Here is a 26,209-nt window from a genome sequence, read left to right as displayed (position 1 = left end):
ACGTATATAAAAAAAAACGCATCTGCGCATACGCTTGCGCAATACAGTGACACCTTTTTACGTTAAGGTGTATTTTAGTTACCACAATGATTTCTTGTGACAACCATGGGTGTTGGCACAAAATAATGTCGCCACAAGCAAACATCATGGTAAAGGTCCGATAAGAAGCATATTTGACGGGAATTCCAAGTTAGCAACAGGTAAGGTTAACGTAACGGTTGTACTCTTTCACAATGTACATTTTTGGGAAAACGTGTTTTCTCGCGGCGCGCATGCTTGCATTCTCACTAACATTGTCATTGTTGCCTGTACCTTCGTTCCAAACGAGAAGTAAAACACATGAAACAAGATGATTTGCTTCAATTCACCAGAAATGTAAATCTAAGTTCGACAAATCAGACCAAATAACAATTATTTTGGATCCGATCGCAGTATTTTCCCGTCTAAGAATACTCGTCTAAGAATACTCGCTTAGTTCACAAAGCCATTTACAATCATGTAAAGTGTGTCATTCATGATCAAAGTTCACAGCACGGGTTTCTCCTGCGCGGATCAACAGCCACTGGTCTTGTTGCATACTCAAATTTTCTTACCGAGTTTGTTTCTACAGGTGCTCAAGTTGATAGCATTTACACTGATTTCTCAAAAGCTTTCGATTCGGTAAATCATAAACTTCTATCTTATAAACTACAATTATTTTATGGTATACACGGCAACCTACTCTCATGGTTTCACTCGTACTGTGAGGGTAGGAGACAGAGGGTTGTCATCGGAGGACACGAGTCTGATGACACGTGTGTTCCCTCCGGTGTCCCACAAGGTTCTTCACTAGGTCCACTATTGTTTATTTTAAACATTAAATGATCTACCCACTACTGTCAATCATCCCACCATTTCCCTCTATGCGGAAGACTCGACATTCTGTCGGTTATCAACACTGAATCAGATTGCAGGTTACTGCAATCAGACATTTATCTGGTTGGTAGATGGTGCAAAACTTGGAAACTCAATTTGAATCTCAAAAAATGTAATGTTATCTCTTTTTCCAATAGGCGCAACACTATTACTTTCAACTAAAAGCTTCATAAGGAATTAATCACACGAGTTAATGTTATGAAAGATCTTGGTGTTTCTTCTCCAGCAATCTAAGTTTTGCCCATCACTGCAACCAGCTCATTAACAGAGCACATCAACTGGTTGGTTTCATTTGGCGGACATGCACTGATTTTACTAATATAACTGCTGTCAGAAGTCTTTGTATTTTTCTTGTTAGGAGTAACCTGGAGTACTGGTTCAGTAGTGTGGTCTCCACATCACAAATATTATATTGACCAAATTGAACGGGTTCAAAAGAAATTTTTAAAATTTCTTTGTTTTAAGGAGGGATTGGAGTACAATGTAGACAATTATTTTCATCTTTGTTATCATTTTAATCTTTTGCCACGCTACGTACATCGTCAAATTTTAGATCGCTGATTTGTTCACAAGTGTGTCAATTTTTTTGGCTGATTGTCCAGTTATTACGAGCAAACTTAATTTTTATGTGCCTCCGATATTCATTTTTATCTCGGGCTATGGGCCTTTTAAATAGTGTATATAGTTTTGATGTTGATCTGTTCTCTAGTTTTTGTGTTTTTAAAACCCAAGTGTCCACTGTTCTTTTATCTCTTGCTGATAAGCCTGTCGTTGTTGAATGTATGTGATGTCGGTCAAACGGTTATTTCGTTTTTTTTAATATGTTGCGTGTTTTTCTTTGTTCTTTTTCCTTTCTTAGTTGTTGTTTTTATCATGTCAAGTTCATTTGTTCTGTACATTTTGATTGACTGCCTCCTGTTATTGGGCTCTGCCTGTTGGATGTCAGTATAAATAAATAAATAAATAAATAAATAAAACTGTAGCTGCAATAATTGTAGCGTTTTGCTGCGATTTTTAGGGTTTTCCGTCTGTTTTGGTGACTTTTTAAGTTTTGGTGTTTAACCTGCGTCTAACGCTACAATTCCTTGTGCAGGGCTTCCAATCAGCTGATGCGATGTGGATCGGTATCGCAGGTATCAACCCCTATTTTCGCCAAAATGTCGACCTACCTACTGAAAATCTGAATTTCCTAACGGCAACACTTTTAAGGTATCCCCCGCAACACAATCGACGCTCCCATCTGCCCTTTTCCCCGTCAAAAACGGCTGCCGAAAATGCGAAAGAAGACAATTTTGAAAATTTTAACGGCTACGAGATCTCGGCAAATGTACCACGTGACCAACGACCTTCGAGCCAGGCAGACTCCTGTCTGCATATGCGCCGTACCTCATTTGCATGGCGATGTAAACAAACACACGTGGATATGTATCCTGGACGATCCATCGTACAAAATAATAATCCAGCTGATAATTTGAAACCATAACCTACCTGACATCGGTTGTAATGTGAAATATGAAGACTGTTTGAAAGATCTTTTTTTTTCCTTTTGTCTCAATATCTCGGATCCGACAGTCATACTGGCCATCAAAATATCTAGACTAGCATCAGTCTTAAAGAATTTTATTATGTTTTCCGTCATTTGGCATATATCTTTCTTTTTACTTTGTGTGTGTTTTATGCTCGCAAATTTCTGGGGATTTTGTGTTTGTTTTTTACTTGTTTTTATTTTTTATTTTTAAAAATTTATTTTCAACTTTTTCTTAGCGCTAGTAGGAAAGACCAATTCATTGAAAATATTTAGGAGTGCATGTTGTACTTTCAGCATTTATTTTTTAAAAACACCACGGCGACCCATACTTTTCTTTCCAGTTTCTGAGAGCATAATAAATATATTTTGCACAAAAATCACTTATGATCAAACGGACATTACTTTTAATGTTAGATATCATCTTTCCTTAAGTTTGTTCACTGTTTACACTGATGACGATGGTCGATGTTCGGCGATCTCTGAATTGAACAGGAAACAATATTTTCGCATGGGTTTGAGTTTTTAATGACAGCCACAATAAATCTAGTATCTGTATCTGTATCTGTATCTGTATCTGTATCTGTGTCTGTATCTGTATCTGTTTAGATACTGGAGACTGTCTCACAATTGAGCAAAAATCCCCCAGGAGGGGTTTGTGCGCGCACTTTGTCAATTTTAATCACGCGGATCACATAGTGATGACAACGCGGACTTAAATTGTTCTGGTTATTTCCACATTACAGTGGACTCTGGTAGAGCATTCCAATCTTTTATGGTCCTTGGCATGAATGAATTTGTGTAAATTTCGGTATACAACTTGATGAGAGTTTCAGTGTGTCTATTTCTTGGTGGTCTGTTGGTAAACTGATATGGAACGGTATTTGGCAAATAACATATACTAACATACTTGTGTTCTATACGCGCAGCATCACAGTCACGTGATTTCTCTTGTATTAAATGTCGTATGTTTTATACCAAAGTTCAGAAACATAACTCTAAACTAATTGTTCGGTTTTGGTTGGGTAGGTGCGGGAGAAATTGCGTAAATATCGACAAATACCAACAAAAAACAAAGTCGTGTTACTGGCCTTCTGGACAGAAGATGCCAACGCGGGCGTGCACATTCCACTGTTTTTCACGTTTGTGTTTTGAACGCGTAACAAAACACAACTTTTTGCAGTATATGTTATTTGCCAAATACCGATCCGAGCATAGCTTGCAGCGAGAGGTAAATTTTCCGGTAATAACGGAGAGCCGGATGCGAGTCGTTATACCGGAAAATTTACCTCAAGCAGAAAGATGTGGAAAAGTATTTGGCAAACATTATACTTATATGTCACCTGCGACTACGAATTCATTTTTGAATGTCTAAAAATGCCGCTTCATTTTAATATCAAAATCACTTCCGCGTTATACTATTGAGCGTGGTATCAGGCATCTCTCCTTTAACTGCAATGCGGTTGTTTACAAGTCAGCTTTGACTTTATCATCCAATCAGAGTGCGCGTTTGCTCTGTAGTATGACGTAATGTTTACTATTTGCATATCACTCAGTGACATATTCAAACTAATAACCTTCAGCTGAAAAATGAGTGCGTCTTTGTTTTATGCACTAGTGTATTCCATTAAATATAGAAAAATGTTCGTGATATGCTTTGTTTTTCTAGTTAAGCAAAAATTGCACCCTCTGTGGTGGTAATTTTGATATCGTTCATAAATTTAGGAATTCATGTTTACCATCGCGTGGCGACCGTGCGTTCGCCATCACTGGACTTTCGCCATTCTGTGTGAAATTTTGGACTATTTCCCTGTGATTTATGAAATGTACAGTTCAAAGACTTGTTACAATGTATACAACGGTGATATTTTGTTCGATTGACAACAAATTTGGCATTGGAAATGCTTTTATAGTTGGATTTCCAGTTGTCTGCTTGCCTTGTTTACAAGGGGACGTGCAGAGATGACGTGATACAACAAGCAAAAATACAGCTGTTGGCGAAAATATGCCTGCATATCTGCAGGGCTCTCGACCAATCAGAATGCGAGATTGGTGACAGCACGCGAGCTCTGTACGCTTATGCATTCTAACGTATATCTAATCCTCTCTGTTACAACATTGTTGAATGACAATGCAATTTTGATGTTTTCGACGTTAATGTTTCAGCATATGAACTGACCGTCATCCTTTCCTTAGTCAGTCTCTCGATATTTCCTATTTGTCCCGATGAAGTTGTCTATAGTTTGTCAAATAAATAGTCACTGCTCTTGACAAACGTCCCATCCTTGGCCAACTGTTTCCTACCTGAAAGTATGTCGCTTGATTTTACTGATCTCAACATATATTATGTAAGTAGTAGTAATGACAGCAGTTGTCGCAACGCCAACTACATTCTGAAAAGTGAATGATCAGCTGAGCGCTGTAACCTCACAACTTCATAAGATTAATGCGACTATATCGTAAAGTTAGCGAATATTTTAGTTAAAAATCGTCACCTTAATAGAAACAATTAGTCGGTCCATGTATATGATAAATAAATAAACTCCCGGTATTAGTCGTGCTACGTCATCTCGGATTCACGATTCCTCTAATGTCTGTATCCATCCGAGCGGATGGGTACGGCTGACATGAGGGGAATCATTCGTCCTCGAGGACGTAGCACTCATTCGGAATACCAGGAGATTATATTATGAATATCACATGCCAGTATTTTACTTGTAATGTTGTAATGACGAGTTGCAAAATTATGTGCTTAATATTTCCATATCTCTAATGAAATTGGAAGTAATGATTTTCAACATTACAGTAATATTTTATCCTTGCTTATCCGTAGGGTTTACTTGTTGAAGGTCGGCCTCAAATAAAAAAAACTCCAACTTACACACAGTTCAGGGTAGAATTTGTGTTTGTCTTTCTCTTACCTCTATAGCAAAATACGTCATGCTTTTCGAAGTTACTTTCCGAGGCCGGCTTCACGATTCCTATAGCGTTACCACAAAGTTCGCTTACTTCCTGAGAAGGGAACCCAAGCTGTCCATTCGATAACCAGCCAGCTTGGCAAATCCCCATCCCTTGTTCCCAGGCGTCATAGAGTTGGGCAACAGTTGCGATCTCTGCATCATGTTTCTGACATTCTTTGATAGCTTCGGCAAGTGTTAGTTGATTTTGGCCTTCTCGTGATTCCACGTGAAACGTAACTGTAATGTAACCCATCAAATGATAAAAATAATAAATCTATATAAATATAATAAATTTATCAATAAATCTATATATCTGTCTGTCCGTCTGTCTGTCTATCTGTTTGTCTGTCCATCCATCCAACTGCCCGTCCACCCACCCACCCACCTTGCTGGGTAGCAGACTAACGATGTCTTTCGTAAATATTTAGGCGACAATGCTGGGGTTAAATGCATTTGAATTAAATTGAAGTCTATTTCACCAGAAAAAAAAATATTATACAGTCTTTGCAAGCAAGAGGGAAACAATTCTGGTGAGAGTCCTGGAAATAGTTCCCTTAGAACTAATCAAGTCAATGAGCCAGGCATACATATAAATTAAGACACGTTTGAGGTACGAGTTACAAAATAACCACACAATTTTTTGAAAATAGTGAGATAGAGATATGTTTGTGGCAAAATTTCATGAAATATGAAAGCTCCTTGACTCTAAAATTACAGAGACAAGTTGAAGGTGACTGAAAGATGTAGTTCACTCCCTCAGAAGATAGTGCTTTAATAAATCTACGTCTACGTCTATAGACTATTGTACGTGTGACGTTTCCGGATTTGTTAGTTTCATACATGAAATTGTGTTAGCTAATTGAGAGGTTATCCTTTGGGGTCGGTAGGTTCTCTGGCCGGATAGTTATGGGGCAACTGGTCTGTAAGAATGTCTGTATAAGGATCGTGTTTTAGGTGGAAGATGAACATACAAGTTGAAGTTGACAAGGTTTGTAAATGTCAAAGACTTTAAACTGGTTCAAAATTAAAGAAAGGAGTAGAGTGGACATTATAGTCAGAGATGTGAGTCGACCAATCATCCTTTTAGACAGACAAAATGGATAGTTGGATATAAATATTTCCCCGGAATTCAATACACTAACAGATTTTTGAACGTGTGTATGGATTTTCTACTGTTTTAGTTATAATCATTACTAAATGAATAATTCATAAAAATAATGTTCAGATTTATTCATTTGCAACAATGCTGTTCCCCATGTAAATGCAATCAACTATCGAAAAAAGAACAGTTTTGACCTTGGTCACGAAACTATGCTGACTTCAGACAGCCTACTTGTTTCTAAAGTTATATACAGTGTCATCGTACCTGCTCCTTCCACTTTCGGTGTTACGTCTGCAACGAGAATACATTTAAAACATTAAGTTTGATACTATAGTTACAAAATATCGAGTTGCAATCAAAATTGTGACTAACTATCTGCTATGTAACTACTTACAGATTGTAAGATGTAACTTGGCAGACGTATACCTGGATGAAAAGACAATATATTTCATGAAATTTAGCTTGATTTTTTTACTTTTAGTGAAATGTGATCGCCAACATATATGGGTGGGAAGGACGCGTTGATCAGCTTTTCTTGCATTCGAATACTATTAAAGTGTGTTGTATTGCATTGCTAACTTTTGATAGGAAAATAGTATTTAGAACCTTCTTATCATTCTTTGAGTAACTTATTAAAACGTGTGTGCGAAGCACAAACGTACGTGCGAGCGCGCGCGCGCCTATGTGGGTACATGTATTTGTGCGTATTGCTATGTACGAATGCAAGCATGTACCGTCATATCTACATGTATGTATGCACATATATGACATACGAATTGTTCCACTTACCTCTATAACAATACGCATCGTACATATTTGTCTTGTCCCGATATCCCATAACTATAATCCCTGCTTTGCTACCACATCCCGACCGCTCGTACTGCATTGGATACTCAACTGTTCCATCTGCCAGCCATCCGGCTGAACAGTACCCTAACCCCCTTAACCAGCCTTCCTCTAACTGCTCATGCGTTGCAAGGACAGCATCATACTTTTTGCACTCTAACTCAGCCTCACTGAAAGTTAACTCGTAGCGTGCAGTCGCTGATTCTCGAACAAGGAAAACCTCTGCAATTGGAAAATATTCAAATCATATAAATATTATACATGACATACAATTGTAAAAACTTAGAATCATATATTAGACACCTACCTAGCATATACTCTTCCATCGTCAAAATCTTTACCCGTACCATGCGAGAACTAATCTGGTTAGTTTGCTATTTCATTCGCAGGTGCAAAATTTTTGAATGATATTCATATTAATATCCAGATCGAAAAATTACCCACATCTTTTTAGGAAATTTTTGAAACAATATTTAGTAGAGCAGTACATGTGATTAAATTGTAAACTTAGAGAAGTGTAGCCTTTTCGTTTGTTGTATAGACTGTTCATGTATTAAAAAAGACGTGTGTGTACAGTTATTTTCCGGTTATGAATACATGTATTTCAGTCTCATCGATGACTGAATTGAACCCTCTAATTGTTATAATTCACAATGGAGATGGTGGCGTTACACTAGTAGAAAAAATAGTACAGTTTACGACACTTTCCGTACTATAGTTCAGATTGAGTTCAATTCTGTACTTTTATGCTGATGAGGTGGACGTTTCTGTACTTTCCCATTAGCGCCTGTCTAATCGGATTATACTCGATCTGAAAAATAGTTCAGATTGCGAGTCGGAAGTGATTTGAATACATTTGCATTTAGTTCAGAATATATTCATGAGTTCACCCCCATAACCGGGCAGTAAACAAATGAATATTCAAATCTATCTCGCCTGCATGTGATTCAAGGCGTGTACACTAATTGTTTGACCCACAGAAAACTAACAGTAACACTATTTAGTTAGTTAGTTGTCTGTGTTTGACCACATGAAGGCGGAGGGGGAGGGTGCAAAAGAAAAGGGTTACACACATGTACAGTGTATGATATGATGAGAGCTACATTTAATGTACATGTACATACGAACTGACATGTATACGTACATGTACAACTACGCTAGCATGTAAACGTTAGCAAAAACTCTTACTACTACCTCAGACCACTAAAATACTAGAGTGGTCTGAGCTACTACTACTTGCAAAAAGTATTTACAAGCATTTCCATGTAGGTCAATGAAATATCACCTATGTGGGTTATACTTCAATAGTCGGTCAAACAGCGTAAAGGTCTACATTCTACAATGACAGACATGATTGTTCAACTCGGTGCGATCTAAGATGAATTCACGGTGTATATTTGGTTACGTCGCCTTTGAATTGATGATGACGACTCGTCCGACCTAGACTGTTCTGGTCCAGTTTCAAGTGAAAGTCAGAATTATCACGGTGCCATTGATTATACTAACTGTGATGAAACTCGCCCACTCTAGTCTCTATGACTTCATTAGCCCCAAAATGCAAGAACTTAATAATGGTATTGTAAATCGAAGTTCATGCATGCTCTGACTGTCGCCTGTTTTTTGTTTTCTTACATTTTATACAATTTTGAATTGTTAGCTTTGTATTTCCTGCATTAATGTTGAAAACTGGTCTTTTTACTGTGCGTCTTCAATGCGCAGGTAAAATAGTGTGTTAATCTAGCATCGTGAGTACGCGCTCGCTTATGGTTTCGCATACCTTGGACTGCCTGTCATTCAGTATTGTTTTAGCCTATTTATTTCTAAAGAAAAATGGTCTGTAAAGGGACTGCTTTAGTTGTCACAGTGCCTTTGTGGATTTATAAATCGATTTATGACAAGTGAGTCTACCTATTTTTTTTCCGACCCACTCAGTCAAGGAGTGCGATACACCAATCACCGTGTATTTAGCTTTGTATACAGTGTATGGATAATAGCAAGTTTCGGGACTGAAAAATCATAAATTGTTTGTTAGACTTATTTTTTATTCAATGTAATCTGGGTTGATTGGGAATTTTCAGATATCAGGATTTAAACCTCGGATTTCAACTCAGAAAGGCTATATTTTTTGCCTCAGTCTGAATTATATTAGTAGAACTCTCACCAACGTTCCCAATGTGAAGTGATCTGAAAGTTGGTGAGAGGTCCTCACGTTGGATTGCAGCACTGCATGTTCTTGCCGAGAAGATAAAGAGGTGTAGTAATTATGGTTTAAAACTGACTTTTACAAACGCCAGTCGTGTAGGGTCTATGATTTTTTATGTTGTGGATGAATGCGGCACTTTGATCTGAACCTCAGACCACTATAATAGGAACAGACTAGAATCGCTTTTTGTTTTAGGTGTAAATGGGGCTCTAAACCCATCTTCTCTGTCGTGCATGGTTACCCTTCAAACCTGCTTCAAGCCGAACGTTGTGCAAAACGATACTTCGTGTCTTTACGGGTTTTTTTTGCAATTGTGTTTTAGTGGCCTGAGTCTGAACAAGTGTTCATACAGTACAGCAAAGTCCCACCAACAAAATCCATAGCAATAGATGCAGGAAAACCTCAGTATGGGCGACGGTGAAATCATGGTGTTAATTCTAAAACTTTTGAAAGCAAGAACATATGTTTGTGCAACTTTTGTATTAAAAGCATACCATTCCAATTCAAGGACAACGATTTTGTTCAGAAATGGTGGTAGGACTATAATCCTTCCTACCTCCTTCCTTCCTACCTCCATAGTTCAAAACCGCTGATCGTAACTGCATGGTACAGCGCATCTACATTTATTTCTGAGTTCCGGAGGGCATTATTTGATAAGTACCCCATTCGTCCCTGTATTAGATCTTGTATAGTCATAACATTACAAAGATATGTGATTGTTGTGATCATTTCATTTGCTCATTATGTATTCAAGTGTAGTCAAATTTTCTTAGGTGTATGAGCAACTTTACTTCACCAATAAATTCTACTTTCTCACGAGTATTGTAAAATAACATGGCTATAATATGATACTACACAGCACGTTTTAGACGTATTTGCATATCAATGTCATCTTCAAATTTTCTTGAAGAATTCTTCATCCAGATACTCTAACATACCTGCACACCAAATGTCAGCCCATTCAATCGATTAGTTTTGCGGCTGTCATTCATTTTTACTTTGAATTCTTTTATTTACAAAACAAATGACAGTTTTTGACCCCAAAAATGACCAAAAACAGAAAATTGAAAATATCTTGCTGTCATAAACAAATATGAATAGACTTCTCGATAAAATTCCATTTACTCATTGGGAACATCGAACGTACAATGTCAAAAAGTCGCACTGGCGCAAAGTATCATGGGAAAACTTTCTTTGGCACACCTCACTTAGGAAATATAGCCGCAACAAAAAAGTTAATACTGGGATCATGTCTTTTTAAATTTAGCCTTTACCTTATAGAATAGAAGTATCAAAAGTGTATGCACTAACAAGTATCTGTGGTTTGTGCAAACATGCCAAATCGCTGATGATTGTTAAACAACAAAACTTTGCATACCATTGTCATTAATAATTCTACGTTTTACTTCTGAATCAGTTCTAAACACTTACGATTGAAATGATCGTCAACGATACGCTGATTTGTAGTTGAGGGTAATTAAAAATATTTTACAATGACGATTTCGACCATTAGCCGATGGAGGTGACCCCAACCAAACCTGTCACAAGATGTAAACTTGCACACTTTTTGTGTGTCAATATGTCTGTTCTGGTCAGTCTGTTTTGGGAATTTATGGTACACTCACTGTCGCAGTTTTCAGCCAGGGTCACGTTATTCGACGATTACTATTTGGATAAACACTGCAAAAAAGTAACACCCGTCATTGTTGCTTAGACATTTTCCTAGGGTCTTTTTCAACATGATTTATAGTAAGAAGTAACTTTGTTGATGGTGTAGTCACTGTATTTATAACCCTACATCGATGACTTAGTAATTGAACACGCAAATGAATTATCATGAACACTGATCTACAACCGATCCGACCCTGGGATTCGATCACAATTCATGGCGTCGCTTGCCAGTCTATGTCTATGTCTTGGTCACGCAAACGTGAACACTCTGATATCTGAAACACTTCTTTGCTCCAGATACGTACCTTTTTTTCATGGAAAATGTCATATAGTTTGAAGTAAGCTGGGAGAAAATATTAATGAGATATTTGTAGATTTAAATAAGAGTGAAATGATAGTCAAGTGATTTTGAACCATCTCCGTGTATTTTGCTTTAGCGAAAACACTGACAACTACTAGTATGTGATCGCCCGGTCGTCAAATTGCAAAGAACAATGAAGAACAGCTGAACACCTTCCTGTGGTCATCTGTTCCTTTCCGTACCGACTCTCAATTGTTTTGCTGCGTTTACTTGTATATCTTTAATAACAATAGTTTTTTAACTAACACCAATGTTCTTCCACTTTCTTTGCTTTCAAAATCAGTCACTTACTGTTGTAGCCAGTCAAAGACAGCCATCCTCAACTGGAAACACACCATGACAACAAAGATATACCAGAAAGTCATGACGTTTTGAATCATATCATTCGGCCCCCAACCCTGTTTTTGACAATTAAAAAATGCTCTACTACCCATCACAGCCAGTATCAATCAGACTTTTTCCATATATTATATTCCACCCTAACTTAACCCATATGACCGCCCCATTTATAACTCGTATGTCCGGACATGAACATGATTGGCTTTTCGCTGACCAAGGGGTATGAGACCATATGTGGAAGTGGGGGATAAGCTTATCAAATATGACCGTAGTTCCATGTAAATTAAAACTTATAGTTATGCTTATAGTCGTTACGTTTTCAGTTTATTGTGGTACCCGCTTGATGCTTTCTCTGAAGATGCCGACGGGATCAGTCTAAAATTCAGTTCTGGTGTATAAACTACAATGTATCACACATATCATGACTCTCACTATCCAATCCATCGGCTATACACTGGAGAACACAAGGACTATACTGACTGTTTTCTATCCAGCACGAAATAAATTGAGAATACGTGGAACTTATATGTACATGAACAGTAGCTCCGACAACTCTGACAAGTCTCTATATACCCCACCAGGCCTCTTTGCTGGAGTTCGCGGAGCGTGTGTTGTCAGTGCTAATCTCGTCTAGTTCCTATCACCGTGTTCCTAAACAGTATCGTTACCATTTACACCTCCACTCACTAAACTTGGTTTAGTCATAGAAAATAGAGAGGACCCTCTCTATTGTCTATGGTTTAGTTAGATACCAATTGGCATCTGGACTAGAGCTAATCACGAGTCCATCACAACGTGCATGCATCATTTTCTGATGTCCGCATTTGATTTGGACATTGAAGTAAATGATTTTACATTTCTGAGTCTCATTCGGTATTTTTCCACTGTTCTATATGTGGTAGCTACTACTTTTGGCACAATAAAAAAATAGATGTTACGAAGACGAAAAAAAATATAATCGAGATGCACGATAAACATTTTTGGAAAAAAAGTCACATAAATGACTGCAGTATCCATATTTTTAATTGGCATGATTGAAGACTTTAAAAAATGAATGATGATAAAAGTGAGATTTTGCCTCAGTGATGGTTTTTCTATACAAGCGATAACATCACGATACCGGGTACTTCACAACCATTATCTCACTGACTTCAAAACCATAGTGACTAAATCGTTTCGTACAATTAGACGGCATGATGTTTTTTACGTCTCGCACAAGCATATACAATGGTACACTTTACCAAATTGTAATAGACCATGTAAATATTACATTGACCGATGCAGATCTTGCTCGCGCAGGTTGGGTAGATTTATATGCTACGTTATGCCTTAGGCCTAAAAAATAACTGTTTGGTTTCTGTTACCCGACCCACCTAGTTTTTCACTGCCGACCCTTAACTTTTTTTTTACGTGTTCTTGAAAAACTAACAAAATCGCAACAATTGTGAAGTCTCACGAGACATAGTGGATGCAGAAACTGACATCAACTTAAAAAGACAATATAAAACTGTTCCTCCAATCTGTAATGGTTGTACATCTAATGGAAAGAAGCCAATAACACAGAGATCATTTGGAAAAAATGGAAAACCAGAATTAGACACTCGCACATGAATAAAAATAAATCTACCTACCCCACCTATTTATTTATTTTGCCTAATCGGAACAACACAATTTTTTTAATAGGCCTATTTCCTAACTCAAGCTTAAATTATTGGACCCTTGTGAACCAAAAATGTGCGAAAATACAACGCCAAAATAGTAACGCTTTGCACGGTTTTCACACTGAGCAATACGATTAGATCATAGACAGTGAAGTTCTCCAGTGTCTCTGGTTAGACCGACAACAATGAAACCGTTAGCGGGATCTCAGAGTCATACTCATTCACATACAATTTTTTATGGCTGTTCACGTTGGTTAGCAACATCTCTGTCTTTGAGTTTGAATGAAATCGCTGCCATTCCCTACAGGAAACTGTTCTATGGAATTACATGCCAGGAGCGCTTTCAATATCATAGAATGTTTTGTTGATCTTTTTTTTTCTTTTTTTCTTTTTTTTTTCTTCTTTTTTTGGGGGGGGGGGTCGACAACTTTTACCAAGACAACCATTATATTAATCATTATAGTAACTACCTAGCATGGCTAATAGCCATACTGAGGTAGAACTGTAGATTGCTAAAATGTTATGGGTTGCTGGTTGTACACAACCTCAGCATATGCCACTTGACTTTCAGGCATTAATAGGTGGCAGAAATAGTCCGCACCAGGGCCGCTCTGTAGTCCGCATAAAAGGGTGACTAAGCCCAGACAATATTGTCCAGACCAGATTTGGAGGTGTGAACGCATTTAAAGCTGACTCGGTTCTAAATCTTGGTGCATATTCATGAGGTCGACACCTAGAAAATGAACCATGTGTACATTTCTTTTGTCTTTTGTTAGTTAATTTATGCGGGTAAACTGTGTCTTCACTAACATTTTCCACTAAAAGTTTCAAAATTGTCTTGTTTTTTGAAGGACTACTATAATAATATTTCACCGCCCTTGCTTTATTGTCATATCAGGAAAGTCAAGAACTTGACAAAAGCTATTCAAAACAAAGTAATCAAAGTTGTAAAACCAAAATGGTGCCGTGGAGAGTTGTGTCTGGTCATGTTCTGATCATGGAAGTATAACCCACGGTCTGATCTAGTAGCAGTATATCAACGACGAATCTACATTACAAACAAACAAACAAACAACACACACACACACACGGTGATATTAAAAAGCACGCAACACAAAGGTTGGTTCACATCCCTCGCATCAGTACCGGTACCCATTCTACTGAGTTATAAATATAAATCACATTCTCAGCTACAACATTGAACTTGTATGATACAAAAATCTTCAGAATGTGCGGGCCATATTTTCACTACCGGCATTGGCAGTCACCATCACTGCCTTTAAAAAAAATTAATACAGATAAATGGAAGCAAAAACAATCCTCTTGACGGTAGTTTAGTAGTCAGTTATGAATTATGTAACGTTAAATAACGCTATTCAAATATTTCCCTCTATGCCTCCCATATACCGATAGTAAATCTTCAAACATCCATACAGACATGCGGACTTTGCTCCCTACTAGATACATCCATGTTTTACGTTACTTTCGTATTGCAAATTTAGCTGATGATGTCATGTCAAAGCCACGTGGTCTAAAAACCTGAATCTCCGTACATACATTTCGATATGAAATTATTTATCCGTGATGTTTAGAATTTTGGTCGGTCAATATAGTTTCAATGACCAAGTGTGACCCCCACTGATGTCTAAAGTACTAATATCAGTACCTGACCGGCCATGGCCATGGCCTTGTTTTTGTTTTTGATTTTCTTCAATATTCAAATCTACGTAATGTCTGGTTTGTTAGGCCATAAATTCCAAGCATATTTACCATGATATCACAAATATAGACCAGTTACAGAAAGTAATAAGTGTCAGCAAAATACTGTAATATCGACACTGTTTCACGGATTTTAGGGACGCTGGTGCTTGGATTATTTTACGGTTGACATTACCTAGCCAGTAATATAAGGAGTAGTACATGGGTATTTTATCCCTGGACTCTCTGTCTGTTTATATCGAAATGGAATAAGCTGAAACAGTTCTTCTTTGAGCAGGAAATATGTTGTGATTATGGATATTATATATATACATGTATATAATTGCCAACACATCGGCAACGAGAGTAATGACATTGACTATACGTAATATGTAAAGATGTAGTGTAAAATTGGAATACGGTCGTCAGGAACTAGATTAGGGTAGGGGGAGGCTCAGGAGAAAAATTGTTGTCACGGGAAAAAAACGAATTGGGACGTGCGTGAAAATTCGGATTGTCTGAAAGGGGCCCGGAGTCACGTACAAATATTTTGCTCATGAGTTGAACCAAATTTAACTCCAGGAGCAGACGTTTAACAAGCGTATTTTTAAAAGGGTGACTGGCAGAGAATGTGTGTCTCTTGAAGGGTAGACAATATACTCGCGATAGACTATGGGTTTCAGGCCACTGTGTCAGACGTGGTCTTGGAGGAGTCAGTACAATTCCTCCAAGAGTGGTAAGAGGCCAAGCCTGAAATAGACGGGTTGTGCGGCAAGTAGAAGTTTACATGCCTTGTCTGTGGTTTACATTGTGCACGCAAAACATCCCACAAAACCGGCCATAACTAAAGCGGCATATCAGTAAATATGAAAAACGTGATCTTGGTAATTTGGATACCAGTTCTGAAAATATTCTCCGGGAAAATAGGTTAAAATGAACATCAAGATAGCTGCCTATTTCCCATTGTTTATAAATCGTCAAGAGGTTAAGCTATCCACTCAGATGAACCACTCTTTGTCACTTTATAATCTGGCATTATACATGGGATAATTTCCAAAATGTACATGTTTTATCGTTTCATTTTGGACTTTATAGAAGTTGATGACTAAAATTACCTTACCCTCGATGAAAGTTATGAATGCGACTAGGTTTTACCATAGACAGGGTGGAGGGTCTATGGTTTTACCTACTAGAATTAGTTGCGACAAGATTGTAAATGCACATGGGCGAGTTTTGCCAGATTGCTTTATTTCAAGTGATTTGAAAATTGTGAATGGCGGACTTGGCCGTGGTCCATCGAATTGTCGAGTACTACCGTGGTGGCACTAGTCGTTCCTCACTGGAACGGCAAGTGCCACCTTATGGCGATATTTATTGTCTTTGAACCTTTCTCAACAAATAAATCACACATAACTCCCCAAACGCTTCCATTCTAGAAATCCGGTGCCGACCCTAAACCTTTTTAATAAAGAAGAAAAATCAGTAAAATCGAGAAAATTGTGAGTGAAGTCTTGCCAGAAATGGTCATCAACTTAAAAAAGACAATAAAAAAACGCGGTTCTTCCAATCTGGAATGCAGAGCAGATGTCTTTGAAATAGAATTATTTAGTTTGGTTTAAAATTTAGTTGAAGTGGGCACAAAACTTGATTTGGTTCTGACTGTTCTGAATTTAGGGACACGAAATCGTCTCCCTGATGGCAGGAGTTCAAAGTGTTGGGACATAATGTGGCCTTTGTCATTTACCATTTTCCCAGCTTTGTTTTGTACACGAGATGTAAACATTTCATTCAAATTAGTCTACTTTTCACTCAATACTTTACTAAACACATTTACAATTTTGTTCAAGACACTCTTGTAGCTAGTCCCTAGACTACCAAACCAGCACAAAAAAGAAAATGTTAAACCGACTCAAAACTCCGATAGAATGTCTGTAATACCTTGGCATTTACAAAATTTTAGGCCCCTCAATTGTTGTAGACAGTAAACTCTAGATTGACATTTCTTGTTAATGAAATCTGTGTTGGCCTTAACATTTGATTTATTATCCAAGACTGTTCCTATATATATATATATATATATATATATATATATATATATATATATATATATATATATATATATATATATATATTTAGTCACCTGTTCAACTTTAACATTGTCAATAAAAAGGTCGGGCACTACTTTAGGGTTCTTCCTAAAGTCGACCTTTCGTCCAAGTAGTTTTCTTTACACCAAGTAACAAACCTATCAACTTCATCGAAATAAGTACGGTCAGAATTTGACAGGTCAACTAATGCAGAGTTATCAGAATATTTGATAAGTGGATTTGTATCGGTACCTGATGAGCAGTCATTTGTGTAAAGTGTAAATAGTTTGTGTGAGAGTATCGTGCTCTGTGAGGCACCCCTAAATGTTGAATGGAAGGCTGAACTTAATTTTTGGTAGCGAACAAACTGGGAAAGGTTGACAAGAAAATCCATTATCCAGAGGATGAGTTTGGGGTTAACGTTTAAATAACTAAGTTTATGAGCCATCATGTTTGGTTGACTTCTGTTAACGACTGATGAAAAATCAATAACCAATAGTCTTACAAATGAACTTGGTTTTTCAAGATGTGTATACGCATCGTGAAGTAATGTGAGAGTTGCATTATCAGTACCTCTATTACTTTAATATGTAAATTGGTATGGGTCAAGGTGTGAATGTTTTTGTGGGTTTTGACAAAGTAAAATACGCTCGAAGCATTTCATCACAATGGAAGTCAGTGCTACAGGACGATGCCTTGGAAGTTTTTAGGGACCGGACAGATGGTAGATGTTTTCCAAATGGTTGATATCGTATGATCATTGTACGACCAATTGAACAATCTACTGGAAACACTAGCTAACTGCGATGCATAGACATTCAGTAACCTACCACATATGTTATCAGGACCCATAGCTTTCCTTATATTTAGTTTCTTAAAAATAGACAACTCGTTTATCACTGATTTCAAATTAACTCTTCTTTTCTTCTTATTTACTCTCAAGATCTAACCCGATGTTATCTATTTCCTTTCCAAAATCGTGAATATCAAAGCGACAGTACATTACAACTTCGCCTCGCCACCACCCTGTGTTGCTTGGCAAGGTGGTAAATAAAACAAGTTTGCCTTTGGGATTATATTAACTGGGATTGTCGACACTGAATAATCCGGTCAATCATGGCACTGCGCTCATTGTATGTCACGGCGTACAAGTATAAACGACGTTCATACTTCCATGACCATAGTTTCTGCGACCTGTCATTTGTTTGACCATAGACACTCCACCTTTGTGGAGGGTCCATGGTTTGATGGGATGCGTTAATTCTGGCAAACTTGTTTGGCAAATCGATCTGACGCAATATAGCTTGTGACCGTGGCATGCATAGCTTGGGTCAAAATCTATAACACCATTAAAGTATAAATAATGTTTAAACTTCCACGATAACACATACCTTTGAGAAATTATACTGACAGTATAATTACTCCAAGCACAGACTATTCTCGTGTCAAACTCCGACACGAACTTGTTTTTCCTTGAAGAGTATATCTCGTGAGACCTATGGAAATTATCAAAATCTATATTGTAGTTGAAAAGAGCAAGAATGAAAAGAGGGGAAATTTAAGGGACATCATTTCTATATACACGTGTATTGTGCAAAGAACCCGATATCTTTGACCGCGTTGCCGTCAACCGAGCAATGGTAATATATATATATATATATATATATATATATATATATATATATATATATATATATATATATATATATATATATATATATATATATATATATCAGATCAGTATATATATATATATAAGAGGTAAGTCATAAACTGAAGGAAAAGTGCTCAATACTGAGAAGTAGAGCTGTATTTACACAAAGTACACAAGTTATGGTACGGAGGCCGTTACGATCTTCAGACGACTAAATAACGGAAATTCAAGTGATAGAATTCGATGCGCGTTGTTGAGTGACATGGTGGAATGATAGAATGTATTTGTTTTCGTGGACGATTTAGTGGACGATCTAGTGGAATTAATCTCTAAAAAAAAAACATGAATCATGGTCTGAGTACTTCACAAATGTATTCAATGCTCAAGTCCAAAGTGATGAAAGTTTCTCGATTTCCATGATCTTATCAGATCCACCTTGATAGACATAAATTCAGGCATTAATGGTGAGATTAATATCCGACTGTAGTCTTTTGGACAAGGTAATTACTTTGATAGTCTAGTTCCTATACTGTATCATTACCATTTATACCTCCACTCAAAGTATAGTCAGAGTCGTTACTCTAGAAGTCTTGAAATGCATGAGATGCAATTTAAAATTCATTTACAGCCACCCACACAGTCATTAACATCATGTCTTTGTTAATAAATCACAAAACTCTAACCAATAACACAGTCCCTCATAAAGTTAGTGTTTATTGGGACAGTAATGTTCAAATGTGGTATATTTGTCAGCCCATGATGCTACTTATATACTGTTTACATCACCAAAACATTTAGGTTTCACTGATTGGGTGAACAACTTTTTGTGCTATTTGAGGGGCTTTTGGCTAGACGTGGTTTAGTTAGAAACCATATTGGCATCCAGACTATTACTTTGAAGGAGATCATTGAAGAACAATAAAAATAAAACTCAAGGTGTGGATATGGGATCAGTGTGGCATTCTACATAGACATTCTCCAACAATTCTTGTAGACATGTTATGTAACCATTTTTTCTTCACGAAAGGCATGTTCCCACAGGAATCAATGGGGTAGGGGTTTCTAACATTGTCTTTTGAAAGTAAATTACATGTATGTCAAAACTAAAATTATTGTATTTACTAAGAGATGAAATTCTTAAGAAAATTGAAAAGTGGTTATTGGTGGTCATAAACTCGACGTTGTTCGCTTTTTATGAATATCTAGGCGTGATTATGTCAAGCAGTGGTCTATGGTATTTAGCGCTTGCAGCTCAAGCGAGTAAAGCAATGATTGCGGTCATGAGTCAACTTGCAAAACTTGGGGACCTCCTAGTCAAAACTAAATTTAAAAGTTTTTGACTGTAAACTATTACCGATATTAAATTATACAGTGGAGATTTTGGGTTTTAATAGGTCTACTGAAACTGAACGTGTTCAAAGTAAATTTCAGTGTTATATTTTGAGTCGTATATAAACATATATGTAGTCTTTGAGTATGGGAGCTACAAAAATGCTTGACAAGTGTACATTACGGGAAGTAGGCTGAAATGTTTTGAGATTGCTGAACGAGAGCTGCAAAACTTTAACCTCAGACCACTTCTCCTCAGCCCTGGTTCAAGTTCTTAGGTCATAGTGGTGTAAACTACATCTCAGACCACAATGTAGTGACCTGAGACTACATGCACATGTAGGCCCTACCTACTGGTATATTATGTAACTGCACTTGACGCCAGTGTGATTTCTAACTAAACTGTGTTATTGAAAGAACCGATGTGACGTCATCTGTTTTCTTTGTACCTGACACAATCCTAGCTGCTGTATTTTGGGCATGTTCAAGAGGGACAATGTTTTTAGCTGGCAGCCCATACAGAAGGGCCATTCAGTAGTCGGGTATCGATGATATAAGTGCATGACCAAGGTTCTGACAAACTCCGTTTGTAAGATACTGGCGTATGCGACCATAGACAGTGGAGGGGCCCCCTCCACTGTCAATGATGCGACCTATTGTTCGGGGGTGAAAAAGAACTGATCTACATGTCAACGAGATGTGCTTCTTGAGGTTATAACGGTCATCAATTGTTACACAAATGGTACATGCTGAATCCACTAACTGCACAGAAGACGATCCCATGTTGATGTGGTTCATGAGACGAGGAAGCCTGTTGAACTGAGACGTGATAAGGAGGACCTCGGTTTTGCCATCATTAAACTAGCTTATTTTGGGTCGTTTAATATCATGTGCAACAGTTTCCATAGACAGTGGAGGGGCCCCCTCCACTGTCAATGATGCGACCTATTGTTCGGGGGTGAAAAAGAACTGATCTACATGTCAACGAGATGTGCTTCTTGAGGTTATAACGGTCATCAATTGTTACACAAATGGTACATGCTGAATCCACTAACTGCACAGAAGACGATCCCATGTTGATGTGGTTCATGAGACGAGGAAGCCTGTTGAACTGAGACGTGATAAGGAGGACCTCGGTTTTGCCATCATTAAACTAGCTTATTTTGGGTCGTTTAATATCATGTGCAACAGTTTCCATCTTAGTTACTGTAGTTGACGTATGTGATTGGGGAAATATATTGGTAAATCTGGTTGTCGTCTGCATGTTGTTGCATATTGAGATTTTGATGTCGGATTAGCTTTCCAAGTGGTGATGTGTATAGACAGCATACGCGTGTAAGAGTGGACCAAGCACAGGGTTTTGTGACACTCCACACTGCAAATGTTTGGTTTCTGATATGCCTTGTACAGAAATGGACTGTTGTATATCTTTGAGGTATAAAGACTCTAGTCGAATGCCTGTAATACCGAGCTCGGAATAAACTTGAAATTATGCTGGAGTCAGAATTTACGGGGGGGGCATGAACAAAATTGAGGTTCAAAGGGAGGGGGGCATGACAATTGTGATGGTCTGAAAGGGCCCCCGAATATTCTGCTCATGATTTGAACCAAAATTAAACCTCAGGAGCAGTTGTTTACCAAGTAAATTTACATGTGTATAAGTGTATGCCTCTCTCTCTCTCTCTCTCTCTCTCTCTCTCTCTCTCTCTCTCTCTCTCTCTCTCTCTCTCTCTCTCTCTCTCTCTCTCTCTCTCTCTCTCTCGTCGCCGTATGTCTCCTTCTCTCTTGCTCTATCTCTCTGTGTGGAGACTTTGTTGAACATTCAAACCACAGGAGCAATCGTTTACCTTGTACTTTGCAAAATTGTTCACTTCATTTACCTACCACACATTTAATTATTAGGCAGCCAATGGCCAAACGAATGTGTGTGTCTGCCAAAATATCTATGTATTAGTTAAAGCGTAGGTAATACAGTTGTAAAATAATTTAATGAGAGTACAATTTGGGTATTGAAGACAATTTTCAAGTACTTTATGGCTTCCAATAATGTGTATGGTTTGAAATATTATGCCGCTAAATGGCCTCCTACATGTCCTTATTTTTCAAACAATTGCCTACTGTGGGAGGGGGACACACCCTCCCCACTAGTTATCGAAGGGGGGTGCCGTTTCTGTCAAGACATAGGATTCAAAAAGAAAACTCTGCTGGTTAAGTTTTTCCAAGTACAGGTTACAGCCCAATGAGCCCACATCCATTTGTAAAGAAATCTCTATGTCTGATATGTATGGACACTGAAGTTGATTTCCACTGTTAGCTTACAGTGTGTCATATAGTGTACCATACTGTACTTCTCTGACGTGTATGGGGAGGGGGTAATGTATAATTGCATATTAAAATATGTGCAGCCGGGGGGGGGGGTATGGACGTCGCCATCTTTCAAGCGCTAAATTACCTGTTAATCGAGATTTGTTTCAAAACATTAGCATGGTTGATAATATATGTGAAAGGGGTAAACTAAGAATGGTTTCTGGGATCGCCTAAGTCAACACGACATATATTGTGGATGGTCTGAGATATTCGATTACGATTCACATCGTCCGATTTCCAATCGTCCCAATATCCATATTAACATTCTTTATCGTTTCAAAATCACAAAAATGCATATGTCGTGGTGGGGTGAGTACCGACTCTAGTTTGGTCTCCGCTCTCTCTCTCTCTCTCTCTCTCTCTCTCTCTCTCTCTCTCTCTCTCTCTCTCTCTCTCTCTCTCTCTCTCTCTCTCTCTCTCTCTCTCTCTCTCTCTCCCGTCTCCCCCTCTCTCTCGTCTCCGTATCGAAACTTATTCAGTCATAAAATCATCAGGTTTCTGACAATTTCCAATACCTGTTACAAGAAAGACTGCAGTACAAGAATATTTGGTTAGCTACATGTATTACATCTGATGCCTTATACGTGACACGCACGATAATTGTCCAGTTTGCATCAGAGGGTGTGCCTCGCCTTCTGTACATGTGCCGTACGTCTGGCTTGTCTGTCAGTGTCACATTTTGCTTCCCCTCTTCAGTTTTCTCAGATGTTTTAAGAATTTAAATATAGTCAGTGTCTGATCGACAAAAATTCTTTCCACTGAAGTTTAGAAAATATTTAGTGCAACTCTACGTAAACGTCATGTTGATGCATCATACATCATCATGAGACGTCACATTGACCTCACACTTCGCTTCGCGCTTCCTTCAACGTCCGGTCGTTATGAAACTAGTTCGAAGGCTTTCGCTAGCGATAGCGTGGCCAGTCTTGTTTTACTGCGTAATCGTCTAATGTTTTCCAAATAATTATGAATTAATTTATCTTTTTGTTTACACTTTGGGTATTTTACTTGCTATTAGAACTCCCGGGCAACTCATATTTAATTTTCCAACCTTAGAATTTGTTCAATGATCGTCAGGTTTGAGTACTTTCCTAAGCCGGTCCCACAACTGTTATACTTATAAGTTATAGCTGGGCGTTGTGACCGGTAACCGGCTATTATCTACATCACTGCCTACTAGGTACGTCAAAAACACACCGTTCGCACATGTGAGCCTGATTTTAGGCAAAATATCGGGCTATTAGAGTGCATACAGGCCCTTTTGTTCGCTTGTATTGTTTGCATTTGGTATTTGGCATTTCGCACGTTGTTTATTTGCACCATTCACAGTGTCTTATCATGCTTTGTGTAACTTGTAAGCCTAATCGACAACTGGGCCAACGGTTTTTACTAGACAAATTTGAAACAAATTTTGCGTCAGTTTGATGGTAAACCTGCTATATTGACTACCAAACTTAGTTAACCCCAGTTATTTTTACTCATGTTGCATCACCATATATTTAGAAAGAGTATATATGAAATATGAGAGCCATGTGAAACTTCTTCAGTGCAAAATGGGATGAAGATATGAGGGCAAAGTCAGTGCTCCTTATAGTCTCGCTGCCAGACTCGAGACTATCGTCCCTAATCTGTTTACCGAGCGGCGCAGCCGCGAGAATAGAGGGGGACTGGTCCCGCTCTTCTCGCGGCTGCGCCGCTCGGTAAACAGATTAGGGACGATAGTCTCGAGTCTGGCAGCGAGACTATGCTCCTTACAGCAGTTTGTTTTTCCCGCATATGCATACATTACCCATAATCCTTTTAAGTATTCTGCAGATATCTGTGCAATGTGCACTCATGACTCATGAAAATCTGGAATGCACTGATCGAAGCCAATTGTACAGTTATACTATAAAAACAGGAGTTATGAGTATGATTGAAATAAAACAAGAGAATAAGAGATGAGGGCCCTCAGAATCGTCACGTAGAGTGATATAACAGTTACATGGATGCCGGGCATGTACCCATAGGTACGGGCCCGGGGGGGGGGGGGGTTCTGCATGCCGAACGTCATTAAGTATTTCCTTTACTTTGGTGCTCATGATCGTAATTTGGATGATGCCCAAGATATTTGAGGCGTGAATACCTGTTGTTCTTCTAAAGGCTTGTTTATTACTGTGAAGATCACACCCTAACACTTAATTGTTCTATAAACGACACATGGACAAGAATACTATTCCCATAGAGGTTAGTCTAGTTAATTCCTGATGGACCGTATTTCGTTCAGCGTTACGTTGTACATAACACGGTCAGTCAGAAACTATAGACGACATGGACGACATGGATGCCATATAATATTCCCAATAGTCACTCAATTTTACTTAGCTAGAAATAATGTCCACAGACTCAAATCTGTCAGCACGTCTCTACTGTGAGTTTGTTGACGCTATTGGCCGGTCAGGTTTGTTAAGAAGCTCCATACACTAGCAATATTTGTGGCCCAATTTTAAACTATTATTGGAAACGATTGTCATGTCATCTAAATCTGTATTACTATGCATCAAACGCGTAGAAATGTGAAACACGTTTAGTGGTGGCGGTATGTAGTGCATAATGAAAAGGCGTACTACGAACATTTATTTCAAAATGAGCCCTGTGATATTACAATCTACGTACGTCCTAACCATGTAGTTCATATCATAAGCCTGCTTATATACATACATATGTATCGAATACACTAGCTACACGTATAGCGTTTATGTACGTATTGATTGCAAGCACGGTAGATTTGAATATTCATTTGTTTACTGCCCGGTTATGGGGGTGAACTCATGAATATATTCTGAACTAAATGCAAATGTATTCAAATCACTTCCGACTCGCAATCTGAACTATTTTTCAGATCGAGTATAATCCGATTAGACAGGCGCTAATGGGAAAGTACAGAAACGTCCACCTCATCAGCATAAAAGTACAGAATTGAACTCAATCTGAACTATAGTACGGAAAGTGTCGTAAACTGTACTATTTTTTCTACTAGTGTTATGCGCTTTGATTATGGTAGCCATGTTTGGCATGCAGCTATAACTGACTTTGACATTGTTTCTGTTGAATATTTTGTGTAACTTAGAGTCTGCTGGGAAATGTTTTGCGATTAGGTTGAGGAATCGTTTGCCTACATTGGTGGCTACGTTTTTGCTGTATGGTGGGTTAAACCAGATGGTGTTTCTATTTCTGTTTTTCTTGTTTTTCTGCGTCGGGGTGCTGGTGTACGTGATGTTCTCTTTGTGGCCGCTGGTTTTTAGTGCATTTTGGTACAGTGGGGCTGCCTGGTTGAAGATGTGTTCGTCGGATGATACGTCTGAAATTCTACGGCCGATGGCTGACGATATGTTCTTGATGATGCTTGGTGGGTGGTTAGACTGCGTGTGTATGTACATGGGGTTGTCGTTGGGTTTTCTGTAAGGGTAATATTTACCGTTGTTGAGGTTGAGCGTTATGTCTAGAAAGTT

General features: G+C 38.2%; 1 protein-coding gene across 1 annotated transcript in view; it reads right to left on the bottom strand.

Annotated features, from left to right (window-relative positions):
• Positions 1-26,209, bottom strand: part of LOC144432559 (aggrecan core protein-like) — a 93,223-nt gene that overhangs the window by 25,459 nt on the left and 41,555 nt on the right. Inside the window, exons 10-12 of the mRNA XM_078120803.1 lie at positions 7,292-7,570; positions 6,767-6,793; positions 5,362-5,637 (exon numbers count right to left, since the gene is read on the bottom strand). Of these exons, the coding sequence (XP_077976929.1) occupies positions 5,362-5,637; positions 6,767-6,793; positions 7,292-7,570 (582 nt within the window). The remainder of the gene's footprint in view (positions 1-5,361; positions 5,638-6,766; positions 6,794-7,291; positions 7,571-26,209) is intronic.

This window comes from Glandiceps talaboti, chromosome 1 (assembly GCF_964340395.1).
Source record: "Glandiceps talaboti chromosome 1, keGlaTala1.1, whole genome shotgun sequence".
In the NCBI taxonomy this organism is placed as follows: domain Eukaryota; kingdom Metazoa; phylum Hemichordata; class Enteropneusta; family Spengelidae; genus Glandiceps; species Glandiceps talaboti.
This window is presented reverse-complemented; position numbering and strand designations above follow the sequence as displayed.